Source organism: Salmo salar, chromosome 20, assembly GCF_965601325.2.
Source record: "Salmo salar chromosome 20, fSalSal1, whole genome shotgun sequence".
In the NCBI taxonomy this organism is placed as follows: domain Eukaryota; kingdom Metazoa; phylum Chordata; class Actinopteri; order Salmoniformes; family Salmonidae; genus Salmo; species Salmo salar.
Genome location: NC_138310.1, coordinates 6,096,974 through 6,122,923, shown reverse-complemented (window position 1 = coordinate 6,122,923; position 25,950 = coordinate 6,096,974). Strand labels below are relative to the sequence as shown.

At 42.7% G+C, this 25,950-nt stretch overlaps 1 protein-coding gene across 12 annotated transcripts in view; it reads right to left on the bottom strand.

Annotated features, from left to right (window-relative positions):
- Positions 1–25,394, bottom strand: part of LOC106580186 (ataxin-2) — a 30,295-nt gene extending 4,901 nt beyond the window's left edge. For 2 of the 12 annotated variants that reach the window (XM_014160968.3, XM_082966168.1), the window contains exons 1-19: positions 24,875–25,394; positions 18,512–18,545; positions 18,174–18,233; positions 14,871–14,942; positions 13,781–13,931; positions 12,557–12,571; positions 11,514–11,647; positions 11,285–11,376; positions 10,899–11,135; positions 9,082–9,248; positions 7,569–7,784; positions 5,205–5,384; positions 4,820–4,996; positions 4,496–4,603; positions 4,299–4,369; positions 2,063–2,376; positions 1,776–1,842; positions 1,464–1,610; positions 569–586 (exon numbers count right to left, since the gene is read on the bottom strand). In XM_014160968.3, the coding sequence (XP_014016443.1) occupies positions 569–586; positions 1,464–1,610; positions 1,776–1,842; positions 2,063–2,376; positions 4,299–4,369; positions 4,496–4,603; positions 4,820–4,996; positions 5,205–5,384; positions 7,569–7,784; positions 9,082–9,248; positions 10,899–11,135; positions 11,285–11,376; positions 11,514–11,647; positions 12,557–12,571; positions 13,781–13,931; positions 14,871–14,942; positions 18,174–18,233; positions 18,512–18,545; positions 24,875–24,954 (2,340 nt within the window). In that variant the 5' untranslated portion in view covers positions 24,955–25,394. Of the gene's footprint in view, positions 1–568; positions 587–1,463; positions 1,611–1,775; positions 1,843–2,062; positions 2,377–4,298; positions 4,370–4,495; positions 4,604–4,819; positions 4,997–5,204; positions 5,385–7,568; positions 7,785–9,081; positions 9,249–10,898; positions 11,136–11,284; positions 11,377–11,513; positions 11,648–12,556; positions 12,572–13,780; positions 13,932–14,870; positions 14,943–18,173; positions 18,234–18,511; positions 18,546–19,169; positions 19,349–24,874 lie in introns of all 12 variants that reach the window. The other 10 variants (XM_082966174.1, XM_082966175.1, XM_082966172.1 and 7 more) reach the window with 10 other exon arrangements.
- Positions 25,395–25,950: the final 556 nt, after the last annotated feature.

The window sequence follows — 25,950 nt, the reverse complement described above, 5'->3', positions numbered from 1 at the left end:
AGACAACGTTTAACCAACTGAAACCTTCCATTGATTCTCCGCCCCCCCCCCCCCCAACCTTTTAACTTTGACTCTCTTCTTATCCACCCACACTCCTTGTTCACAGCATGCCGTGTGGACTTGGAGTGAGAAGAAAGGTTGGCTGGGCACTTACCTTAGACCACATGGATACAGTGCAGCTGTCCACCAATGGGGTCCAACATAGCCCATTTACTAACCTGAATGAACATTGACCATGCACTTCTTATTCTATCTGCAAACATTAATGCAGGCTTATCAAATAGAGACGTGAGAATTTCTCTGCACTGCTTCAGTGTTTGTAAACTGTGAGCAAGAATGACATAATACTAGTCATATTATTCTAGGCCTGGGAGAAAGAGTAAGAATGCCACTTAAGAAAGCTGTTAAAACAAGGATGAGGTTAAGTTCTTGATAACAACTGTAGCCAATTGCAATAACAAATTGGCAAACCAACATCTGATGAGACATTTTCAAGCAAGCAAAACATCTCATACGGATTTTGGCAAAAAGGTAAGAAACAAGTAGATAGCTTAAGAAATGCACGAACCTTCCAGATAATGCTTTTCTAATGGAGAGAGAGGAAAGAGAGGAAAGAAAAAAAAGAACCATTCTTTAGTTGCTCGTTTTTTTCTTTAACCAGAAATGATTCTCTGAACTCAAATGACCGATGTTGGATTACCAACAATTTCTTATAGCAACTTCAAAACCGAAATATATTTTAGAACAATAAATCACTTAGAGACAGCGAGTCCAGAGAAATCACCATCACACCATTATATATTTCACAACAGATGAACTTGTCTCACAAACTGCATTCACTCAGAGCTCTACATTACTTCCAACTACCCTATAACAAAACACTTATCTTCAAGGCTACACAAAAGTTTAAAAAAAAAAAACAATTAGAGATTCAATTCAGAGAAAACAATTCAAGCTCGACTCGAACCAACCCAAAGTCTCTGGAAATGTCACAAACCAATATAAACAAGCAGTAGGCTACTGTACATGACTTCACGGTGAGTTTATGGCTGTAGAATGGTGAAGACTGGTCAAGTGGGGAATGGTGAAACGGTGACCAGACAGGCCAAAGTGAGAGGAGAGGGCCTCTAACATGTGCATGCCACAACTGCATATCCAAATTCAGCTGGACCACACAAATACACCCCCTCTCCCTCATTTCTTCCTGTTGCATGATACATTCCTTCCAAGGAGAGAGATGCAGGGTTGATGCAACAGAGAGGAGAGGACAATAGTGAGATGATGGGAAAGGAGGCCAACTAAATATTTTAGAACACTCATACATCTTCCTTGATGCTTAGGAACTCTGCATGCCAATCATTAACCAATTATCATTCAAGGGTATGTCTGAGCTTCCACAAGTACTCTTCTTCTGAGCTGCAGAGGCATGCAGGTGGGATGGAGAGTGTGTGCATATGTCTCACCTGAACCCCAGGGCTGACTGGGGTCAGAGGGTACATCTGGGGGAAGCAGACAGTCTGGCTGTAGACTTGTTGGGGCTGCTGCACCACGATGGAGGGGCTGGGCTGGCCCTGGGGCCGCGGGGGGGTTGGAGTGGTGGCCGGCTTGGGCTGCAGGCCACACGCACGCACACACACACACACACACACACACACACGACAGGGAAACTCTATAAAAGTCACTACAGCGTAAAAAGGAATGTCTGTCTCAAGTGGCAATGTCAAAAAGCAGGATGAGACTAGGTATGATGTTACTGGGGCAGTCAGACAACTAACCTGAGTATTGAACACCCTAGGTTTGAACTCATGGGCATTAGGATTGAGAGTCGACTTTATGATTTGACTGCGGACCGGGAAAAAAAGAACACATAGTTAACTCGAGACAAAATAATTTATTCCCTCAACGTGAGCAATCCCTTGAGTTCCAGGATGATACATTTTTCGCTGGTCAGTTGTCGTTTTGAGCCACATTCCGTTATTTGTGCTTACCCTCAAAGAGGCCCATTCTAAAACAGCAACTCAAATTGAAATAATGGGAGCAAATGTGTGGCCATGACACTCACTCTTTGACTGGCTCCTTTTCTTCTTTGTCCTCAGGCTTGGCCCCTCCGCTGAAGGTGGGTGCAGATGTCTGGACACCCTGTGAGGTCACGTCAGGCCCCCTCTTCTGCTCCGGGGCAGTACAGAGGGTAGAGGAGGAGGATGGTGCTCCAGGGCTGCCTGCCTTGCTGCTCCCGGTGGGGGCCACGGCGCCCTCCTCAGACCCCTCCAAACCCTTGTCCAGAGGAAGCTCCTTGGGCTTCTCTCCCACGGCATCTGGTGGAGGCTTGGTCATCATCTGCTCAAACTGTGGATCTGGGTTAGAGCTGGACTGCAACTGAGCGAGAGAAAGAAAGCGAGAAAGAGCGTTTTGATCGCAAGCCGATAGTAAGTCAATACGTCTAGCAATGAAGAATTGGTAGTTGGTTATCCACGAAGAATTGACAGCATAACAGTTTTATGTTGGGTTTTTTTTTCAACTAGCTGGCTAGATATATTATTACGATTCACAAACAGCTAGCTGATAATTATGAAGTAAAACATTTTCTTTGTATATATTATATATGGAGCACCTACATTTCAGAGGCACTCGCACTCCTCCCTGCTGTGTTATGTTTCTGTTGCCATTGTCCTAGCTGGAAAAAGGTTCAGTAAATAGTGAGGTGCAGCCAGCGTGAGGTAATACAGCAGGGAGGAGTGCGAGTGCCTCTCAAATGTAGGTTGTTCATCCACTCTAAATTTCACTTCCTTATGTTCTAAAATACATTTTACCAAGACAAATATGATTATTCATGTTCTGAATCGTTCAGTGGGGTCTTTCATTAAGAGCCAGTTTGCGCTGTTCTGTGAAGGTAGTAGTACACAGCATTGTACGAGATCTTCAGTTTCTTGGCAATTTCTCGCATGGAATAGCCTTCATTTCTCAGAACAAGAATAGACTGACGAGTTTCAGAAGAAAGTTCTGTTTCTGGCAATTTTGAGCCTGTAATCGAACCCACAAATTCTGATGTTCCAGATACACAACTAGTCTAAAGAAGGCCAGTTTTATTGCTTCTTTAATGAGCACAACAGTTTTCAGCGGTGCTAACATAATTGCAAAAGGGTTTTTCTAATGATCAATTAGCCTTTTAAAAATGATAAACTTGGATTAGCTAACACAATGTGCCATTGGAACACAGGAGTGATGGTTGCTAATAATGTGCCTCTCTACGCCTATGTAGAAAAATCTGCCGTTTCCAGCTACAATAGTCATTTACAACATTAACAATGTCTACACTGTATTTCTGATCAATTTGATGTTATTTTAATGAACAAAACATGTGCTTTTCTTTCAAGGACATTTTTAAGTGATCCCAAACTTTCGAACGGTAGTGTATATCAGAAAAATCGTATTTCGTAACCTAATATATCTGATTATAAGCACCGTGCTCTGTTGTCATAGCTGTGCAAGTTTCGGGCGAACAACTTGAGAATTTGACATGTTGTGGTCGTCGTCTTTAAAAGTTGTTTCAACAGGTTACAAACATAACACGAGCTGAATTCAATAGAAAAGGCTTTGAAAATAAAAAGCTTGTTGTATGCTCAGAGATCTGCTTGTTTTTGTGAGAAATATTTTTTTCTAAATGGATTTTTGAAATAATATGAAAAGCATATACTAAAATATGAAAATATTCTACGTTAAATATTCTATGTCATCTCTCAAAGTTGATATCCATCTTACCGGTATATTGTTTTATGTCCTGCGGAGAAGAAGACGAGTTCAACAGGAAAGTGAGCCTGTCATGTAGCCAGTAGCATTAATTCTTGCACAGAATCCAGCCAAGCTGGCACAATGCAATTTTCTTTATTTTTGACCACTTTTTCTCTGGCCTCCATTGATTTAGTTACCCAAATTCTGGCCATCCTGCAAGGGTAAAAACTTTTGAACGGATTATAAAAGAGACATGAGGTTTGGACCATTGGTTTTCTTAGAGGATTATCTACACAATTAAACATTATTTTACCCATTAGTAAAAATATACATTTTTGATTGGACACCCTATCAAATGTAATATTTTATGCATTCTCCACATAAGAACATTCTCAAGAGAACGTCTGCGGAGAATGCACTCGGAGAATGACAGCGTGGAGACAGTAGTATGCATATTGAGAAACACCTTAAGATTCTTTGTGACAACTTCTGTATTTTACTGTCAATACTTCTTGATGAAGGAAAGTGACACTTCAATAAATGCCTGATAGTGAGGACACTTAACTTACCCTAAAATCTACACTAAATTTCTTTAAGTTGTCTATTTGTTTTCTGTGGTCTGGTGCCATGGAGGGGGGTCCTGCAGCGAAAGAGAAATAAAGCGAAAGCGAGAGAGAGGAGACATCGATCATTTCACCGCTACAGTTTCATTTGAGACTTTGAAATATAATCTTCCTAAAAAGTGAGCTGTGTCCACACTGCAGACCTTTAGAGAGGGGTCTGCTGATACTAGGGGGGCTCTCCAGGGGCTTCATGTTCTCCTTGTTGGCAGTAGGGGAGTTCTGTCTCTTCTCCTGGACCCGAGACTCTTTTGCTATATCGAGGGAAGAAATAGAGGAAAAGGGTCATCCTCAGTTCTATCGTCAAGTGCGGCCTAGCAAACTGCTTTGTTTCAGACGGTTTAGCCTGAGCTACTAAATCACAGCAAAGGGGAGTCACAATTTTACCATTGTGTATCAACTCTTCCCAAAATGTTCTACGTATAATTTTTTTTTAAAACAGTCTGCATGGATGTGGAAAACAGACTTACCCTCTGCTGAGGGAGTGGCGGCCATATCCCGGGCGGGGCTAGCAGCAGTGGGTGATGAGGCTGACTGCGTGCTAGCAGGTTCTACGGGGGTGGTCCCAGTCTGGGCCAAGGGGAGGGAGGAAGGGCCAGGGGAGGCCCCGCCCATGCTGTTCTGCCGAGGGGAGCGAGGCCTGTGTGCTTTAGGAGAGAGCAACGAATGCTGTTAACTGAAAGTCACACAGAACTACATCCCTTGCACTACATAGCCTTCACAGCTACAATACACACACACACCCCTACTATGACCATGCAGTGGCTATTTGAGTAACATCTCTGTACAATCCAAGCTATTTTGTCAGGGGGTGTCATTCCCATCCCAATCCTGAGAGACAGAGTGGTCTCTTACCTCCGCTGACCACAGAAGACCAGGTGCCACCGGAAGAGCTGCTGCGGGTTGGCGGGGGCACAGGCACCTCTCCTGGAGCATTGTGGGGCATGAAGTCTACTCCTGGAGGGACTCTACCCCCAGGGGGAACTCTATGGGTGCGTGGGGTGCGCTGTGTCTTCGGTGACATCCTGGGAGGGCCTGGAGGGAGAGAGATGGTCGTGAGACATCACATCATTTAGATAGAAGCGGAGGTAGGGACTGCAATCATCCATTAGTACGAGTAGTGCTCCGTCTGTTGGACCAGGGATAGCAGGGACGCCCCTGCCAAAGGAAAAGGTTCAATCAAATTAGCTGTGGGCCTCCCGAGTGGCGCAGTGGTCTAAGGCACTGCTTTGCAGTGCTAAAGGCGTCACTACAGACCCAGGTCCGATCCCGGGCTGTGTCGCAGCCGGCCATGACCGGGAGACCCATGAGGTGTCGCACAATTGGTCCAGCTTCATCCGGGTTAGGGGAGGGTTTGGCTGGCTGGGATGTCCTTTTCCCATCGCGCTGTAGTCATTTGTGGTGGGCCAGGCTCATGCACACTGACTTTGGTAGCCAGCTGTGCGGTTTTTCCCTCCTACACATTGGTGCGGCTGGCTTCCGGGTTAAGCGAGCAGTGTGTCAAGACGCAGTGCAGCTTGGCGGGGGTGTGTTTCGGAGGACGCAAGGCTCTTGACCGTCGCCTCTCCCGAGATGAACTCTGGAGCTCTGTCAGAGTGACCATCGGGTTCTTGGTCACCTCTCTGACCAAGGCCCTTCTCCTCCGATTGCTCAGTTTGGCCGGGCGACCAGCTCTAGGAAGAGTCTTGATGGTTCCAAACTTCTTCCATTTAAGAATGATGGAGGCCGCAGTGTTCTTGGGGATCTTCAACGCTGCAGACATTTTTCGGTACCCTTCCCCAGATCTGTGCCTCCACACAATCCTTTCCCGGAGCTCTACGGACAATTTCTTCAACCTCATGGCGTGGTTTTTGCTCTGACTTGCACTGTCAACTGTGGGACCTTATATAGACAAGTGTGTGCCTTTCCAAATCATGTCCAATCAATTGAATTTAGCACAGGTGGACTCCAATCAAGTTGTAGAAACATCAAGGATGATCAATGGAAACAGGATGCACCTGAGCTCAATTTCGAGTCTCATAGCAAAGGGTCTGAATACTTATGTAAATAAGTTATTTATTTTTTTACACATTTGCTAAAATTTATAAAAACCTATTTTCGCTTTGTCATTATGGGGTAGTGTATGTAGATTGATGAGGAAAAACATTAAATTCTTTTTAGAATAAGGCTGTAACGTAAAAAAAAAAAAGGGGGGGGGGGGAAAGGGAAGGGGTCTGAATACTTTCCGAATGCACAGTATTAAATGTATTTTATAATATTTTCATGATGGTAAAACGTTTTCAGTGTAAACTTTAAAAAAAATAATGGACCTATATATTTTTCTTTAAAATCATCTTTGAGAACTAACAACCACCAAAATAAAAACTAGACAGTCAAGGAGAACCTAAAATTTCCAAAATGTTGTGGAATCGGGCTCCCATTGATTTTGTTATAATATTTGAGTCACTCAGATAGCACGGCATAAACCATGGCAAAATGTGTAGAATTGCAGGAAATTTGCTTTAAACTACAATTTCTTCTCTCAGAGCCCCAGACAGAATGTGTAGAATTGCAGGAAATTTGCTTTAAAACATATACATTTTTGTCTCTGCAGACAAGAGGGCCTCAAATATTCGGTTGGAGACCGCAACATTGGCCATGCCCACACGCACCCCCCCCCCCAACAATAACTGTCACCACTGCTGAAAACAAATCCTAGGAGAAACACTGATCATGAACACATACACCATATTTACATTCAACAATACAATGGCCATCAATTCACCCAGTGGACATAAGCACTCACCAGTCTGCCTGACAGCAAGACTTTCACTAGTTCCTGGCGGTTTCAATGCCACACATGGGAGTGTTACCGGTGAGTGAGACACAGCCCCCTGGAGAGACTGCCATGAGTGACCAACACCATACACAATTCACACCACAATGCAATCTGTGTGAGTTGAGGAGAGGGAGAGAGCGAGAAAGAGAGCACGAGAGAGAAACAGCGAGTGAGAGGAGGAAAGATAGTGGTAGGGTGAAGACGAAAATACACAACAACAACAAAAAATCTCAAAGTCCAAAGCCGTGACTCAAAAGCAGCGTCTTGTATCAGGAGATTAGTGAGCGAAACACTACGAGAGGAGCAGTAGCACAGCTAGCCCAGTGTCAACGTAGTTCAGTGAGCCCAGTGGTGCATGTGGCTCTGTGTGTTCGCCACTCTGTTGGGAGGGAGGTAGCTACCTTCGGAGGATATGCGTCTATTGGGCATAGTGGAGACGAGAGCTGGAGCGCCGTGAGCGGAGGGGTGAGACGAGGGCCGGGAAGCCCGCGAGGGAGGTCTGGAGGGAGGCCGGGTGGGTGTGGCCACCCTGGTTGGGAGAGAGGAGGGCCCTGACTGGTAGCAAAAAGGAGGACGCAAGGAGGGAGATGGGCAGGGAGATGGCCACGAGGTGGTACCTAATAGGGACAATTGAGAAAGCAAAGAAAGAAAGAGGACAAAATATTAAATAATGACAAATAATAGGGAGAAGTGCTAAATAGGAGGGATGAGGTCTATGAGGAAAAGGAGGGTGATTCAAGGAAAGGCGGAGAATGGTTTCGGTAGAGAGAGATAGAAACAGCACAGCAAAGAAGAAAGAACTCCAGTGATTCTGATGAAAACAGTATAAACTTGAAAATGGTCAAAGAAACTTAAAACAGGTGCAGAACAAGAGGACATTTCAGGAAACGAAACTCAATTCACATTCAAATTGTTAATGTAGGACGAGATGCATGTAATGAACGTTTTTGGGTGAGAGGATGACCCTAGTCCCTGAAACGCGAGGCCAAATCCATATGGGCCAGTTTCGCAGACACAGATTAAACATAGGCCTGGACTAACAAGCACATTCCATGGAGATATTCATTGTCAAAGAAAGGTTTGAAATTAAAAATCACACTGCAGGATTAAATGAGGATTACAGTATTCTTTATTCTGTGTCAGAATAACCTGAGTCCTACAGGTGAAAGTCTTAACTCAAATGTTGCATTTCGGGAAAAAGGAAAGGATTTATATTCAAGAAAAACTTTTCTGAAGACTCGTAAGCATACCGGTGAACTGAAAACAAGGAACGCTGAAAACGAGGGATTGTGTAGATTCAGGAGTCTGAGATGGACCCATGCAAGGAGAACTAATGTCCTATAACTAACTACCCTATAACTATAGGATGCCTGTAACGACCCACTCAGGGTGAGAATCTCAATTGCATTTCCTTGATTCTTCATGTCCTCTCTCCTCGCCTCCTTCTCAAAACCCATTGGATGAGAAGGTCAGAGGTCCCTCCCCTCTGACCTCATCTAATGGGTTTTGAGAAGGAGGCGAGATGACAAGGAATCAAGGAAATGGCTCCCGAGTGGTGCAGCGGTCTAAGGCACTGCATCTCAGTGCAAGAGGTGTGCGTCACTGCAGTCCCTGGTTCAAATCCAGGCTGCATCACATCCGGCTGTGATTGGGAGTCCCATAGGGCGGCGCACAATTGGCCCAGCGTCGTCCGTGTTTGGCTGTCATTGTAAATAAGAATTTGTTCTTAACTGACTTTCCTAGTTAAATGGTTAAATATTATTGAATTGTTTTTAACAAAAAAAAGCAATTGTGGTTCTCCCAGGGTTACCCGACACACATACTTCCTCTAGCTTTGACAATAGTGCTGTCTCATTCTCAGTAATTGTGTGGTATCATTATTGTTCTGTGCTCTAGGGTACAGGGGGTCCTTACCTCCGTTGAGAACCCGCTGGTCGGCTCCAGAGCTGGGGCTGTAGTCATGGGGACTTGACCGCGGAGGTCCGCTGCTGCTCTGGACCAACTTGGGGGAGTTCTGACGACCCGCTCCCCATGACATCCCCTCTCTGTTCCTCTGGCCCGGGGGAATGTACTTGTTTTCTCTATGGAGAGATCAGAGACCCAGGGGGACAAGTTACAAACTAATGCAACTGCCACAATGTCAAATCAGAGTTGTGAATTGGTGGAATCCTGCAATAAAACTACAAGCTTTCTTCTGAAATGTTCACAATGGAACAAGAGCTTGAAGACACTGCAGTTTGCCAGTATGCTAACCCTGCATGACTAAAGGAGCGAGTTACGAGTGACTGTCTGAACATGGCTGTAGCAACCCTTACAACCAGCAGGTAGCCTAGTGGTTAGAGTGTTGGGCCAGTAACTGAAAGGTTTCTGGATCGAATCATCGAGCTGACAAGGTAAAAATCTGTTGTTCTGCCCGAGCAAGGTATTTAACCCACTGTTTCCCGGGCGCCGAAGACATGGATGTTGATTAAGGCAGCCCCCCGCACCTCTCTTATTCAGAGGGGTTGGGTTAAATGCGGAAGACATTTCAGTTGAATGCATTCAGTTGTACAATTAACTAGGTTTCCCCCTTTCCCTAAAGTGTTGGTCCCATGTTTCATGAGCTGAAATAAAAGGTCCCAGAAATGTTCCATATGCACAAAAAGCTTATTTCTCTCAAATTTGGTTCACAAATGTGTATACAATGCTGTTATACAATGCAGAGAATACAATGCCGATAATTGAATGTTCCCTTCTCTACCATAAGCCGCCTACAACGTTGTTTTGGAGGATTTGGCAGTACGTCCAACCGGCCTCACAACCGCAGACCACGTGTATGGCGTTGTGTGGGTGAGCGGTTTACTGATGTCAACGTTGTAAATAGAGTGTCCTTATGGTGGCGATGGGATTATGGTATGGGCAGGCATAAGCTACGGACAACACAATTGTATTTTATCGATGGCAATTTGAATGCACGGAGATAGAGTGACGAGATCCTGAGGCCCATTGCCCTGCCATTCATCCGCCGCCATTACCTCATGTTTAAGCATGACAATGCACGGCCCATCGCAAAGATCTGTACACAATTCCTGGAAGCTGAAAATGTCCAGGTTCTGGCCTGCACACTCAGACATGTCAATGATTGAGCATGTTTTGGATGCTCTGGATCGACGTGTACGACAGCGTGTTCCAGTTCCCGTCAATATCCAGCAACTTCACACAGCCATTGAAGAGGAGTGGGACAACATTCCACAATCAGCCTGATCAACTATGCAAAGGAGATGTGTTGCTCTGCATGAGGCACGGACTGGTTTCTGATCCATACCCCTACCTTTTTTTTAAAGGTATCTGTGACCAACATGTATCCAGTGTTAATCTGCTAAATTGTAATTCTTCGCTACTATGGCCTATTTATTGCCTTACCTCCTCATGCCTTTTGCACACACTGTATATAGACTTTCTTTTTTTTCTACTGTTTCATTGACTTGTTTATTGTGTTATTGGCTTGTTTATGGTTTATTCCATGTGTAACTCTGTGTTGTTGTCTGTGTCACACTGCTTTGCTTTATCTTGGCCAGGTCGCAGTTGTAAATGAGAACTTGTTCTCAACTAGCCTACCTGGTTAAATAAAGGTGAAATAAAATAAAATAAAAATAAAAAATATGAACTGTAACTCAGTAAAATCTTTAAAATTGTTGCGTTTATATTTTTGTTCAGTATAATTATGTTGAACTCCCCCCTCAGAGAGCCACCTGTTGAGTGTGTGTGGCTCCCGCTCTCCACGCTCTCCCTTCTCTCCGCGCACCACGGCTGAGTACTTCTCCTCCTCGGTGCGCTCGTCGTTCTCCAGGGCCACGCGGGCCTTGTAGGTGGCGCTGGCCTCGATCTCCTGCGCCAGCTGGGCTGCCCGTGCCTCCCGCTTCAAGAACTCCTCTGAGTTATCCCGCTCCAGGGCAACACTGCATGGGGCAACACAGCTCAGGGCAAACCTTAGACACAGACCCGTCCCCAAACACACAAACAAAGCTAGGTGGGTGCTACACACTGGTAGTGGATGAGGCAAGTTCCTCCTTGATACACTTGACTGTGCCTGTACGAGGGAGGCGTGAGCGGAATGAGAGAAGCGAGTGCTGCTTACGTGTAGGTAGACAGGCTGCTGTCATAGGTCGACATGATGCCATACTGCTCTTCGTTGTACTTGAACATGTCATTCGGGTCCCATCCATTAGACTAGAGAGAGAAGAAAAAGAGAGAGGAGAGGTTTTTGGTCAGATGGCGTAAACTGATGGTGAGTAACAGCGTTTTGCTACAGTGTGCACTAATGAACACACCCCGGTACATGCAGAGCACTAAATGGAAAGCAATACCACGTCTGTGTCTAGGGACTCCAGGCTGCCTGTGACAACGTGCTGCTGCTGCTCCCCTCCATCCCACGGCTCCAGGTCCTTCTCCTTGTGCTCCCCGTTGATTCTGCTGCTCACCGCCGTATCCGTGAAGTTGTCTACATGTTACATCACACATTCATATTTATATACAGTAGACAGACACGCATGCAAACAGAGGGGCCAAACACACACACACACAGTGCAGGTGTCGAGGGGTACCACATACAATGTGCAGGTGTTAAGAGGGTACCACACACACACACACACACACACACAGTGCATGATCACTGCTTTGGCAGTGATCATGTCAGGCTAGCCATTAGACAGTCACAACCCAGAGGTAGCAAAATCAAAGGGTTGACATTAGGGAGAATGAGTACAGAAATCAATGAGGGTAAGCAACAACAAAAAACATGCACTTAGATTGCAGTCATGTAGGATGAAATATTTGACTTATGGCCTGTCTGGAAATGGGATAAGGCAGAATTGATTGAATAAGCAAAATGAATGTTAGAATGCACGAGCCAGATTCTTATACTTGAGATCAGAAGAGAAAAGTGCCATATTTCAGCACAAATCTTTGCGTTGTACACCTGTGTAAATACTTTGATGTGGTTCAGTTGCATTTATTCAATAGATTCGTCCAAATCACACTTTGTTTTTCTAAAATCACCCCTCTGGCTTTACTTTACTGCAGAACTAACAGTCAAACCCATCAAACTTCTAACGGACAGACGCCCGCAAAAGGAGTAGTTTCTGACATCAACAGTATAAAGACATCACATGGGTATTAGTCCATGCCGTTATGTAAGTCGAAGAATAAAGCTCTTTAGAGAATAACGAGATTCGGGTGGGGTACTGGTGGGTCGCCATTGAAATACAGTCTGACTGAAACAAGTTCAATATGAGGATTGTCCATTAGCAGAGTTTGCATTTCCGCAAAGCTTTAGAGATATGACAGTTTAGTCCCTTTCAAAATGAAAATGTGTCAACAAAAGTGCAAGAGCAGAAAACAGACATATTACCTGTGTCGGTAGAGACTACACCCATTTGAGGAGAGAGAGACATGGAAGAGAAGGTCAGTGGAGAGAAGACAGGTAGCCTAAACCTAGCCTACCCCTAGGGTTCCCAACCTTTTTCCTAAAGCACCACCGTATATGAGGTTTCCATTCCAACCCCTTAGTTATGTTTCTTTCCTTTTCAAACCAAATGGGTTACTGATAAGGTTATGGGTTAGCTGTTCAATATGGCACATGGCCATCATGTTTTGGAGATATTGTATGCATATTGTATGCATCTAAAATGATCGGCAGACGTGTGCAAGCCTTAACATGTGGCATTTGCCGTTTGTCAGCTGGAAACTGGGTTGGCTAGAACAAGAACACTGATCCAAGATCAGATCCCTGGACACTCAGGAATGCTTCAGAATTGGAAGTGGGGAAGCCCTGATCTAACCCAGCTCTCCTTCACACAGTGCCACGTCACTAGTTGATTTGATTACAATGCTAACTCCCAGAAAGAGTATCATAGTTCACTGTGAAGTGTATGGGCCCTGACAGGTTTAGAGGTGATATACAGTGCAGTCAGAAAGTATTCAGACAATCCATTTTAGAAAAAGTGAAGGTAAAATCATTTTCTTCCTCATCAATCTACACACAATACCCCATAATGACAAAGTGAAAACAGGATTTTAGAAATGTTGGTTAATTTATTAAAAATAAACAGAAATATTCAGGCCCTTTGCTATAAGACTCGAAATTGAGCTTAGGTGCATGCTTTTTCCATTGATCATCCTTGAGATGTTTCTACAACTTGATTGGAGTCCACCTGTGGTAAATTCAATTGATTGGACATGATTTGGAAAGGGACACACCTGTCTATATAAGGTCCCACAGTGCATGTCAGAGCAATAAAAACAAGGCATGAGATTGAAGGAATTGTCCGTAGAGCTCAGAGACAGGATTGTGTCGAAGCAACATCATGCTGTGGGAATGTTTTTCAGCGGCAGGGACTGGGAGACTAGTCAGGATCAAGGGAAAGATGACCGGAGCAAAGTAGAGATCCTTGTTGAAAACCTACTCCAGAGAGATCAGGACATCAGACTGGGGTGAAGGTTCACCTTCCAACAGGACAACAACCCTAAGCACAATCTTTGTATTGGCCAACAAATAAACATCTATTTGTGCATCCAGTCAACTTTAGGGGACAGTGACAACCTGGAGTGTATAGGTCTTGACAGTAGGCCTTACTTTTACTGGCAAAATTGAGGTCCACGTCTCTGAAGTGCACCACCACCACATCAGAAGCCTTGAAGATGATGCTTTCCACAATGTCTTCCTGTCGTGGGCCCTCGCTGGGCTTAGGGATCTTCCTATGGGCTGCATCTAGGACCATGTCACACTGGGTGGACAAAGAGTGGTGAGAGCTAAATCACTTATGGTTGTAAATGCTTGCGTTCGCCTACTTCCTGGAGGAAATGCATGGTTATGTTTTACATTTATTTTGGTTTTGTGTGCTTGACATAAGATTATGAACACTGTCCGTAACTGAGCCATACAATGCATTTACCCTGAATGAATTAACGACAATGCTGTTAAACTTGAACCTAATGTTGAATGTAGGCTAAAGCCCTATTCGCACGGGACTAATTACTATAGAACGTTGGTTGTAATAATTACCCCAGCATATCAGTTTCTCCATTGGATGATTCAGACAGGATTTGTTTTAACCAAACTACCCCTGTAATTCTTTTTTATCCTCATTCACAATTGATCATTATGACGGAAGCCTGGAGGCTCTTCTAGACGTGAAGATATTTCAAATATAGGCCTAATGACCTTCAGTTCAGAAAGTCTAAATGTATATCAATAAGAACCATGAACTGTAACCTATGCAGATATTTAATTACCTGATGTATTTGGCAATTTATTAATTGGCACAATATCGTCCCCTTCATCTTTTAAAAGAGAAGTATGGCACTAGGAATGTTGATATGACAAAACAGATCATTTATCTGTAGGCTATGTGCATAGCAATTTGTTTTTAAGCATCAATTTGTTCCCATGTTCTTAACCAAACTGTGTGCCGCACGTGTTAAACTCTAAAACTTATCCCATCCGAATAGAGCTTAAGGTCCATTTAATATATATATTTTTTTTATGTAAGCCTCCTTTTCTATTACCAAGAAAGATTGAATATGCTGGACCTCAGGTTACAGAACACTGCTCCAGCCACAACAATTAATTGGCTTGTCACCTAATAGGAAAAAGGATGGAGCAGTATGTATTCCACTGTGGTGAATGTTGAAGAGTTTCCATTGTTTTATATGATCCTCCTTACCTCTGGGCCATATGTTTTAAACACTCCGTCATAAACCAATCCATTTTTAACCTTCAGTTCGCATTTGGATCCCTGAAAATTAGAAAAACATCTTATTTTCATACACATGAGTTATACTGTTTTGTTTAACTCAACTATAACCTTTGCCCTGATGCTAGGAATAACTCCATTGGCAGTCTGAACAACACATTTTAAAGACATGCTCCATAACTTTGACTAGTAAGTGTTTTTAAACTTCTCGCTTTGGGCTGGATGTGTCAATGTGTAGTTCATACTAGGGCTGGGCAGTACACCATATTTTACTATATACTGGTATTGATGCACGGGCTGGTTTGGGTTTTTACTTTACCTTGTATAACGGTATTTCAATGTTTGATTTATTAAGTGTCTTATGCCACTCCGTCCTGTGCAATAATGTCCGTTTCCCTCTCTCCTTCCAAACACCAAGCCCCTCCGCATGTCACTCAAGGAGAGGTTTTTTTCTGGTTCAATGAAAGTAAATTAACTAAGTAGACCAGACCCAGCTGCTATTGCATAGGTGTCTATGGGAGACCCACCCTGTTAAGTACACCGGAACGGACCTTTTGTTTTCAATGGTAAACGACCTGAGTGAATTATCTTCATTTGTCCACCATCTTTGCTACCACCCCGAGTCACAACCACTCAGTGAGTCTGCATGGTCAATGAATGCAGTGAAGATGCAATGCTGCAGATGGTGACAACAATGCTGCTTTCCACTTTGCGTCTTAATATAAATCCACAAGTGTTCTGTAAGCACAATATTCGTTTGTTACTGTCTGTAAACAGCTAGTTTGTCTTTTCTTAGCGAGTTGTCTAAAATAAATCTTGTTAGCCACTAATGCTAATCGCTAGCTAATACATCCCGATACCAGTACTGGTGTATGCCTAGATCAGTTTGTCAAATGGTACATTCTAAATCGAAGAGGAATAGGCGATGCATGAATATTATAGCAACAATAAGAGACAACATTTAATAACATTAGTGTCCACTGGGAAACACGGCCAACACTTTGGTTCCTACCGTGTCACAACCTCTCCCTGGCTTTTTCATTCTATGTCATGTCAAACACTAGATTCAAAGTATCCACTATATTCCAAATTTGTTAAAGTTTCATTGAACAGTATTTTAACAATTAGAATGGACAAGCCTCATTAAAAACCCTTTGACTGTATGTGTTGCCACCAATGATTTATATATATATACACACACACACACAGATGACTGAAGGGGGGGGCACTATTTTGAAGCCACCATCTTGGCACACCTACACCCTTGTAAAAAATATTTGAAGCTGTAGAAATTAATTTACTCATGTCCACTTGTTCCCCCCCCCCCCATGTCTATTACATTAGACACATTAAAGCATACTTTTAAATTGCATTGTGAGCAAAAACATTTCCTTTAAAGTATATTTTTTTTTAAAGCACTACCACAAAGAAATACTTAAACATTTAATTTTGGCCTTGAAATACTGTAGAATTCCATAGTTTTTCTGAGGAGAGCCAATGTGGCTTCAAAGCCTCATTGGCCAAAACATAGCATCAACAATCCAAATTTATATATATCATTGGTGTAGATCTCCAAGTCTGGTTCATCCTTGGGAGCAATTTCCAAACGCCTGAAGGTACCACGTTCATCTGTACAAACAATAGTACGCAAGTATAAACACCATGGGACCACACAGCCGTCATACCGCTCAGGAAGGAGACGCGTTCTGTTTCCTAGAGATGAACGTACTTTGGTGTGAAAAGTTTAAATCAATCCCAGAAGAACAGCAAAGGACCTTGTGAAGATGCTGGAGGAAACGGGTACAAAAGTATCTATAGCCACAGTAAAACAAGTCCTATATCGACATAACCTGAAAGGTCGCTCAGCACGGAAGAAGCCACTGCTCCAAAACCGCCATAAAAAAGCCAGACTACGGTTTACAACTGCACATGTGGACAAATTGTACATTTTGTAGAAATGTCCTCTGGTCTGATGAAATAAAAATAGAACTGTTTGGCCATAATGACCATCGTAATGTTTGGAGGGAAAAGAGGGAGGCTTGCAAGCCAAAGGACACCATCCCAACCGTGAAGCACGGGGTGGCAGCATCATGTTGTGGGGGTGCTTTACTGCAGGAGGGACTGGTGCATTTCACAAAATAGATGGGATAATGATATAGGAAAATTATGTGGATAAATTGAAGCAGCATCTCAAAACATCAGTCAGGAAGTTAAAGCTTGCTCGCAAATGGGTCTTCCAAATGGACAATGACCCCAAGCATACTTCCAAAGTTGTGGCAAAATGGCTTACGGACAACAAAGTCAAGGTATTGGAGTGGCCATCACAAAGCCCTGACCTCAATCCTATAGAAAATGTGTGGGCAGAACTGAAAAGGCGTTGCGAGCAAGGAGGCCTACAAACCTGACTCAGTTGCACCAGCTCTGTCAGGAGGAATGGGCCAAAATTCACCCAACTTATTGTGGAAGGCTATCCAAAACGTTTGACCCAAGTTAAACAATTTAAAGGCAATGCTACCAAATACTAATTGAGTGCAAGTAAACTTCTGACCCCCTGGGAATGTGCTGAAAAAAAAAAGCTGAAATCACTGAAATGTCAGAATAATAGTACATTCTGAAAATAAAGTGGTGATCCTAACTGACCTAAGACAGGGGTTTTTACTAGGATTAAATGTCAGGAATTGTGAAACTGAGTCAATGTATTTGGCTACGGTGTATGTAAACTTCCGACTTCAACTGTATTTGATGTAGTACGCAATTTTCGGGGACCCTTTTTCATGAGCGTTACTTTCAGAACTACTGACTAAAAAGTATACAAAAATACCAGAGAATCTCTTTAAAAACAATGAGTTTAAAAAAACATGCAGTTAAAAAGCTGAATAATTTATTAATTGCAGCTTCACTCCGAAAAACAGATGCCTCTGTTCTTTCAAATGTATCATCTGTCAATCACACATGGCGTAATTATCGCAAGTGCAGATTTTGTGGAGAAACGTGTGACTATTGCTTACTTGATTATGCAATACATTTGACTCCATGTTACCACTTCAGTGACTCGACAGCTCTTGTAGCGTGCTGTCATCAGGATTCCAGCGACCATTAACTAAAACTATGTCCAGTATTTCCCCTGCTATGAGGAGTGGGGACAACTTCCATATATAACTTGCTCTGCTACCTCTATGGAAATATGTCCTCAATTAGTTTGGTTTTGCCAGCCTTGATCATGTATAAAGTGATGGGGGTAGCTAAGAATAATAAGAACAGGAGGGAACATACCACTACTGATGTCAAGACATGGACCATCCTCATGTTTGCATATACACCATTGAAGACCACCTGAAAGACAAAAAAAAAATGTATCATACAATTCAAACCTGAGAGCCCAAAACAAAATAACACTAAAGAAAACATCTGCACTTATTGTGGACAAATCCTGTGACAAACCAAGCAACTGAGTACGTACCAGTGTGCCGTTTTTTTTTCTCTCATTAGGAAAGAAACCAATAGTAAATAAGATACCGTTCAATTTCACAATCTAGGCTATCTTCCAACTTCACCTGCCCAATAGAAATATTGGGATAGAAAAATGTAATAAATGATTAAACTTAACTTACTGCTGCCGAAGTACCTTTGGCACTATGCCGTCCCCTGAATAAAGACAAAAATAATGGTGAATATCATTGTCATTAGGGCAAGTTTCACTAGAAATATTGCCAGCTCACTAACTGTGCCGTGGTTACTTCACTTTCCCACACACAATCATTTCCATCTGGATTAGAGGTAGCTAGGCAATTTATCTGCAATTGTCGGTGCCAAAGCCTCCATCTTGCAACAAGATGTAAAGCAAAACGTTGCGTAGAAAGGTGGTGTGCTGACATAGCCTTGCTACATAATTGGTAACGGGATTTGTGATTCTCCATATCCGTTAGAGCAAGTGTCAAACTCATTCCACAGAGGCCGAGTGTCTGCTGCTTTTTGCTCCACCATAGTACTTGATGAATTAAGGTCACTAATTAGTAAGGAACTCCCCTCACCTGGTTGTCTAGGTCTTAAAAACAAAACCCACAGACACTAAGCCCTCCGTGGGACAAGATTGACACCCGTGTTAGAGGTTCACTAATGAAAAGTCTTGCAATACATTTTTCCAACTGTTATTGGCAATACTTTCTTCGTTCCCGATTCGGTGACCAGTTGCAGTTGGTTCTACAAAATCCAGTGAAAACTCGGCAAGATATTTAATCCACATTTTTGCACAGAGTGAAGTTCCCTCACCATTTTAGCTGCCAGACAACTTGCATTTCCCAACATATTTTCAGGAACTAGTCCTTTCCAGATGATGCGGCCACATCAAAGACGATACAGCAGGGTTCCCCAACTGGCGGGCCACATTTTATTAGGCCCCTCAGGTTTTCTATTGGACATAAGAGTGTAAAAACACTAGCCTGTTTGGGCTAGGGGGCAGTATTGAGAATTTTGGAAAAAATATGTGCCCATTTTTAACTGCCTCCTACACCAACTCAGAAGCTAGAATATGCATATTATTGTTCCGGTTTGGATAGAAAACACTCTAAAGTTTCTAAAACTGTTTGAATGGTGTCTGTGAGTATAACAGAACTCCTATGGCAGGCAAAAACCTGACAAGGTTTCATGCAGGAAGTGGCCTGTTTGACAAGGAGTCGTGCGTCTTGCATCTGTTTATTGAAGAGTAAGGATCTTAGCTGTAACGTGACAATTCCCAGGGCTCCAATAGGCTCTCAGGACCCGGGAAAATCATGAAGGTTGACGAGGCAGCCTCAGGCTGAAACAGATAATCACCTTATCCAAGTGTCCCATTAGGTGACAATGGAATGAGGCGCGTGCGCGATTAGCCCCCGTGGAGTATTTTAATTCGGCTGTTTAGTTTATTGCAGATTCCCGGTCGGAATATTATCGCTTTTCTACGAGATAAATGGCATAAAAATTGGTTTTAAACAGCGGTTGACATGCTTCGAAGTACGGTAATGGAATATTTAGACATTTTTTGTCACGCCATGCGCGCGACCGTGGATTACCATTCGTATAGTGTCTAGAACGCACGAACAAAACGACGCTATTTGGATATAACTATGGATTATTTGGGACCAAACCTACATTTGTTATTGAAGTAGAAGTCCTGGGCGTGCATTCTGACGAAGAACAGGAAAGGTAAGAACATTTTTCTTATAGGAAATGTTATTATGGTGAAGGCTAATCTTGCCGGGTGTCTAAATAGCTAGCCGTGATGGCTGGGCTATGTACTTAGAATAATGCAAAATGTGCTTCATCCGAAAAGCTATTTTAAAATCGGACATATCGAGTGCATAGAGGAGTAATGTATCTATAATTCTTAAAATAATTGTTATGCTTTTTGTGAATGTTTATCGTGAGTAATTTAGCAAACTGTTAGTAAATTCCCCGGAAGTTTGCGGGGGGTATGCTTTTTCTGAACGTCACATGCTAATGTAAAAAGCTGTTTTTTGATATAAATATGAACTTGATTGAACAGACATGCATGTATTGTATAACATAATGTCCTAGGTGTGTCATCTGATGAAGATCATAAAAGGTTAGTGCTGCATTTAGCTGTGGTTTGGGTTTTGGTGACATTATATGTTAGCTTGAAAAATGGGTGTCTGATTATTTCTGGCTGGGCACTCTCCTGACATCATCTAATGTTTTGCTTTCGTTGTAAAGCCTTTTTGAAATCGGACAGTGTGGTTAGATAAACGAGAGTCTTGTCTTTAAATAGCTGTAAAATAGTCATATGTTTGAGAAATTGAAGTAATAGTATTTCAAACGATTCAAAAATCGCGCCACTGGATTAGACTGGCTGTTACGTAGGTGGGACGAATTCGTCCCGCCTAGCCCATAGAGGCTAGCAAATCAGCTCGAAGTGATAATTTTGGAAATCTGTTCCAACGTATTCCCATGCATAATAGAGACACGTGCTTGTATACAAATGTAAGCAAGGTTTGAAATGATTGTTTTAGTCAAATATCTGTTTGGGATTTTTGCGTTCAATTTGCAGTCTACAAATTATTTGTAATCATGTTCCGGACCCCTGACCATTCTCTCCAGGAAAAATAATAATAAGAAAAATCGGCCAGCGGGTGAAACTAGTTGATGATCCCTGCAGTACAGTATGAAGACATCAAGAAACTGCTTCTTCAATAGAAGAAAACAAATCAACGGGTCTAGCAGTCATTTCGTGTTGAGCTGCGCATGTGCAGGCCATCAAATGAAAGGCACTATTTCAATATAAATTAGTTTGACAAAAAATGAAAACATGCGTTTGTCACTTTCACAAGGTTGTAGTACTGACTGGTTCAGCTACTTAAGACATTTGCTCAAATCTAGGTTTTGCCTTTTGAATTAGAGAATCACTTCTCCCTTTTACTTTCCAAACCCCGGTCTGGTATGTCGAGTGCGCTTCTCGTGACATGCTCCCGAAAGTATTGCGATGTTGCGCCAAAGATGGTGGATAAATGAAGACGGTTCACTCAGGCCATTTACCATTGAAAAAAAAAATTGTCAGTTGCTGTCTGCTTAACGGGGTGGTTATTCCATAGATGGGTTAGCTGACAACTTCATAAATTATGCGCACGCTTCAATGGGGCATTAGTCCATGAGTTGATGTTATTCTGGATGGCCAGATAACTACCAACATTGACCATTAACTGTCACGTGGAAAATTGTGACTAATTTCGGCTAGATTCATCTTGTTCTTGATACCAGGTCTTGTTTTGGGGTGTTTTTGACTGATTTCAGGTCAATGCTAATATGGCTAAAATCGCTAGCTAACTGACAATGCATGAGAGAAGTTCTCATTGTGCAAATGTATTTATGTTTTCAATAAACATTGGAGAAATAGTTTACATGTTGGCAACCATCTAAGCCAGTCCAGTCTCTTTTGCCCCATAGTTGAGCACGCTTCGGTTTTGTTAAACAACCAACCCTTCAGTAGACACCAACGTGATAGCAGCTAGATCTGGTCTACTTATAAACTGAAACACATTTATATAAGTATTTAGACCCTTTACTTAGTACTTTGTTGAAGCACCTATGGCAGCAGTTACAACCTTGAGTCTTCTTGGGTATGACGCTACAAGCATGGCACACCTGTATTTGGGGAGTTTCTCCTATTCCTCTCTGCAGATCCTCTCAAGCTGTCAGGATGGATGGGGAGCGTTGCTGCAGAGCTATTTTCAGGTCTCTCCAGCGATGTTCGATCAGGTTTAAGTCCAGGCTCTGGCTGGGCCAATCAAGGGCATTCAGAGACTTGTCCCGAAGCCACTCCTGCTTTCTTTTGACTGACTGCTTAGGGTCATTGTCCTGTTGGAAGGTGAACCTTCGCCCAAGTCTTAGGTTCTGAGTGCTCTGGAGCAGGTTTTCATCAAGGATCTCTCTGTACTTTACTCCATTTATCTTTTCCTTGATCCTGACTAGTCTCCCCGTCCCTGCCGCTGAAAAACATCCCCCAGCATGATGTTGCCACCACCATGGTTCACCGTAGGAATGGTGCCAGGTTTCCTCCAGACGTGACACTTGGTTTCATCAGACCAGAGAATCTTGTATATCATGGTCTGAGTCTTATGGTGACTTTTGGCAAACTCCAAACGGGCTGTCATGTGCCTTTTACTGAGGAGTGGCTTCTGTCTGGCCACTCTACCATAAAGGCCTGATTTGGTGGAGTGCTTCAGAGATGGTTGTCTTTCTGGAAGGTTCTCCCATCTCCACAGAGGAACTCTGTCAGTGACCATCGGGTTCTTGGTCACCTCCCTGACCAAGGCCCTTCTCCCCCGGTTGCTCAGTTTGGCCTGGCGGCCAGCTCTAGGAAGAGTCTTGGTGGTTCCAAACTTCTTCCATTTAAGAATGATGGAGGCCACTGTGTTCTTGGGGACCTTCAATGTTGCAGAAATGTTTTGGTACCCTTCCCCAGATCTGTGCCTTGACACAATCCTGTCTCGGAGCTCTACGGACAATTCTTTGGCCTCATGGGTTGGTCTTTACTCTGTCAACTGTGGGACCTTATATAGACAATTGAATTTACCACAGGTGGACTCCAATCAAGCTGTAGAAACATCAAGGATGATCAATGGAAACAGGATGCACCTGAGCTGAATTTCGATTCTCATAGCAAAGGGTCTGAACCTTATTTAAACATCTGTTTAAATGTTTTTATAAATTTGCCAACATTTATAAAAACCTGTTTTCGCTTTGTCATTATGGGGTATTGTGTGTAGATTGCTGAGGATTTTTATTTTATCTATTTTAGAATAAGGCTAACGTAACAAAATGTTGAAAAAGTCAAGGGGTCTGAATACTTTACGAAGGCACTGTAGATGACAGCATGTCACACAGTGCAAACAACATATCTACCCACATGCAAGAAGCATTTCTCACTCTGTACAAAACATGGATTTCATATTTTTGTGTTTTTGTTGAACCAATGACATTTCGAAGATACTTTTTTTTACCAAATCGAGAACAAAGGCAGCATCACCAAGAACAGGTTACTTTAAAAATCTATGGCAGCGTATGTATAGGGCTTTCTTGTAACACCCTGTGTGAAAACATATACTGAACAAAAATATAAACCCAATATGTTACAATTTTACTGAGTTAGTTAAAATAAGGTATTCAGTCAATTTAAATAAATAAATTAGGCCCTAATCTATGGATTTCACATGATTGGGCAAGGGCCCAACCACTTGGGAGCCAGGCCCAGCCAATCGGAATGAGTTTTTCCCCACAAAAGGGTTTTATTACAGACAGAAATAGTCTTGTTTCATCAACTGTCTGGGTGGCTGGTCTCAAACGATCCCACAAGTGAAGAAGCTGGATGTGGAGGTCCTGGGCTGGTGTGGTTACACGTGGTCTTCAGTTGAGGCAGGTTGGACATACTGCCAAATTCTCTAAAACAATGTTGGAAGCAGCTTTATGGTAGAGAAATGAACATTCAATTCTCTAACAGCTCTGGTGGACAAACTTGAGACATCTGTGGCATTGTGTTGTGACAGAACTGTACATTTTAGTGGCCTTTTATTGTCCCCAGTGTATAATGTCAGGTGGATGGATTATCTTGGCAAAGGAGATATGTCACTAATAGGGATGTAAACTAATTTGTGCACAAAATGAGAAAAGCTTTTTGTACAGATGGAACATTTCTGGGACCCTTTATTTCAGCTCATGACACATGGGACCAACGCTACATGTTGCATTTTATATTTTTGTTCAGTATAATTATCACATTGCTGATTCTGTTACAAAACGTTTTGCAACAAGCCATTTACTCAAAACAGAAACTCAAACAAGAGTTTCTATTGGACAAAATCAGGTAGGTCCCTCCCAGTTTCGTTTACCATTTCAGAACCAGAAGTAAAAGGAGCAAACTGTTTCCGTAATGAATACACCCCTGGCTTACATATTGGTAGCTAGAAATAGCCGATTTATCCAATAATACCATTTGATGCTGATACAATGGCATGAATTAATGGTAGTTGGCTAACCTAGCCTAAATCTAGTTAAGCTAGTTATGTAGTATATACGTTTAATTCGTTGCTGTATATGCATCCTCTTGTCACAGGGTTATCCTGTGAAGCAATTGACGAAGGACACAAACCAGCAACCACTGCTAGTTTACTAATGTTCTCAATACTCGTTAGCTACTAACAAACAGATGGAGCTACCAAAATAACTAAGTACCGCAAAACTGCTGGATTGTGTGTCAGCATGATTCGTAGGCCTAACGTGCTAGCTGGCTGGCTAAAAACTTGACCACCACCAACGACGTAGTAAGCAATCAGGCCCCACTGAAATGTGCATTCACATAACACACGTTTTGACGTTTATCGCGGAAATGTCAGTAACTGTAACTAAGAGCATAATTAGCTTAGGTAAATTTTCAAATGTTTGCATTATATTTGCTAACTAAAATGTCGACTGAATAAATCACCGACCTGCCCAAATTCTGTCGTCCGGCCCCAGCGGCAGCACCACCGCCGGGTTTGCGATTACCACCGGCCTGCTTCATTGACATTATCCCATAAACGACAACGTTTGCGGTGTATTCCTAATATCTCAAAAACACTATACACTGCAACCAAATGATGAAAAGATAATATTAGGCCGAGTTAGCGAGCTAGATAGCTTTTTTTAACGACCGCTAACGCCAACTTGCTAGTTCAGCTACTCGCGCATGTGATTCAAAACCTTAGAGAACCTTGATAGCTATTAGCTTACTTAGCAAATAGCAGGCTAGCTAACGTATGTGTAATGCCTATTAAAACAGAACAGTTAGCTATCCTCTTTCAAAATAAATACAATATGCGCCGATTACACTTAAGTAATACATTAGTGACTTGAACCTCGGGTCAATTTATTTTTCGATTTGCTCAAAGGGGATTCTCTCTTCGTTGCTAACAGCGAAAGGAGCAGGTATAACGTACGCCGGCTTCTTCTTCTTTGAGGTTTATTGGCAGAATCCGCTCAGTGTATTGCCGCCACCTACTGTACGGGGTTGTAAAACATCCCCCAAAACAAAAGATGTCATTCACCTACTTTCCTGGCACAACCTGTTAAACCAAACACGACGTACGCAATCTGCTTGCGCTTGTCATGATTAACTGATCATGCCCTCGAAGCCGGTGTTTGTTGGATATATTGTTACGGGGCAAACCGTGGCAATATATCCAACAAACACTGGCTACGAGGGCATTATCACTTTTATACAACGGGTTACCAACATATTCAAATGATGATCGACATATTTTCATTAAACGTTATTTTGCTCAATTTATTCGTTCTATTTCATCCTTCAAAAAGATATAGTCCCGAAATCACAAATCTAGGGATGCTAGGGACGTAGGCCGTCATTCTAAATAAGAATTTGTTATTAACTGACTTGCCTAGTTAAAAATAAAGGTTTGATAAATTAAAAAGAGACGCGACCCAGTCGTTCGTTCTTTTTGTTCTGTATGTATAGACGCGACCCAGTCGTTCGTTCTAAATGTTCCATTGCCATACTGACATAAGA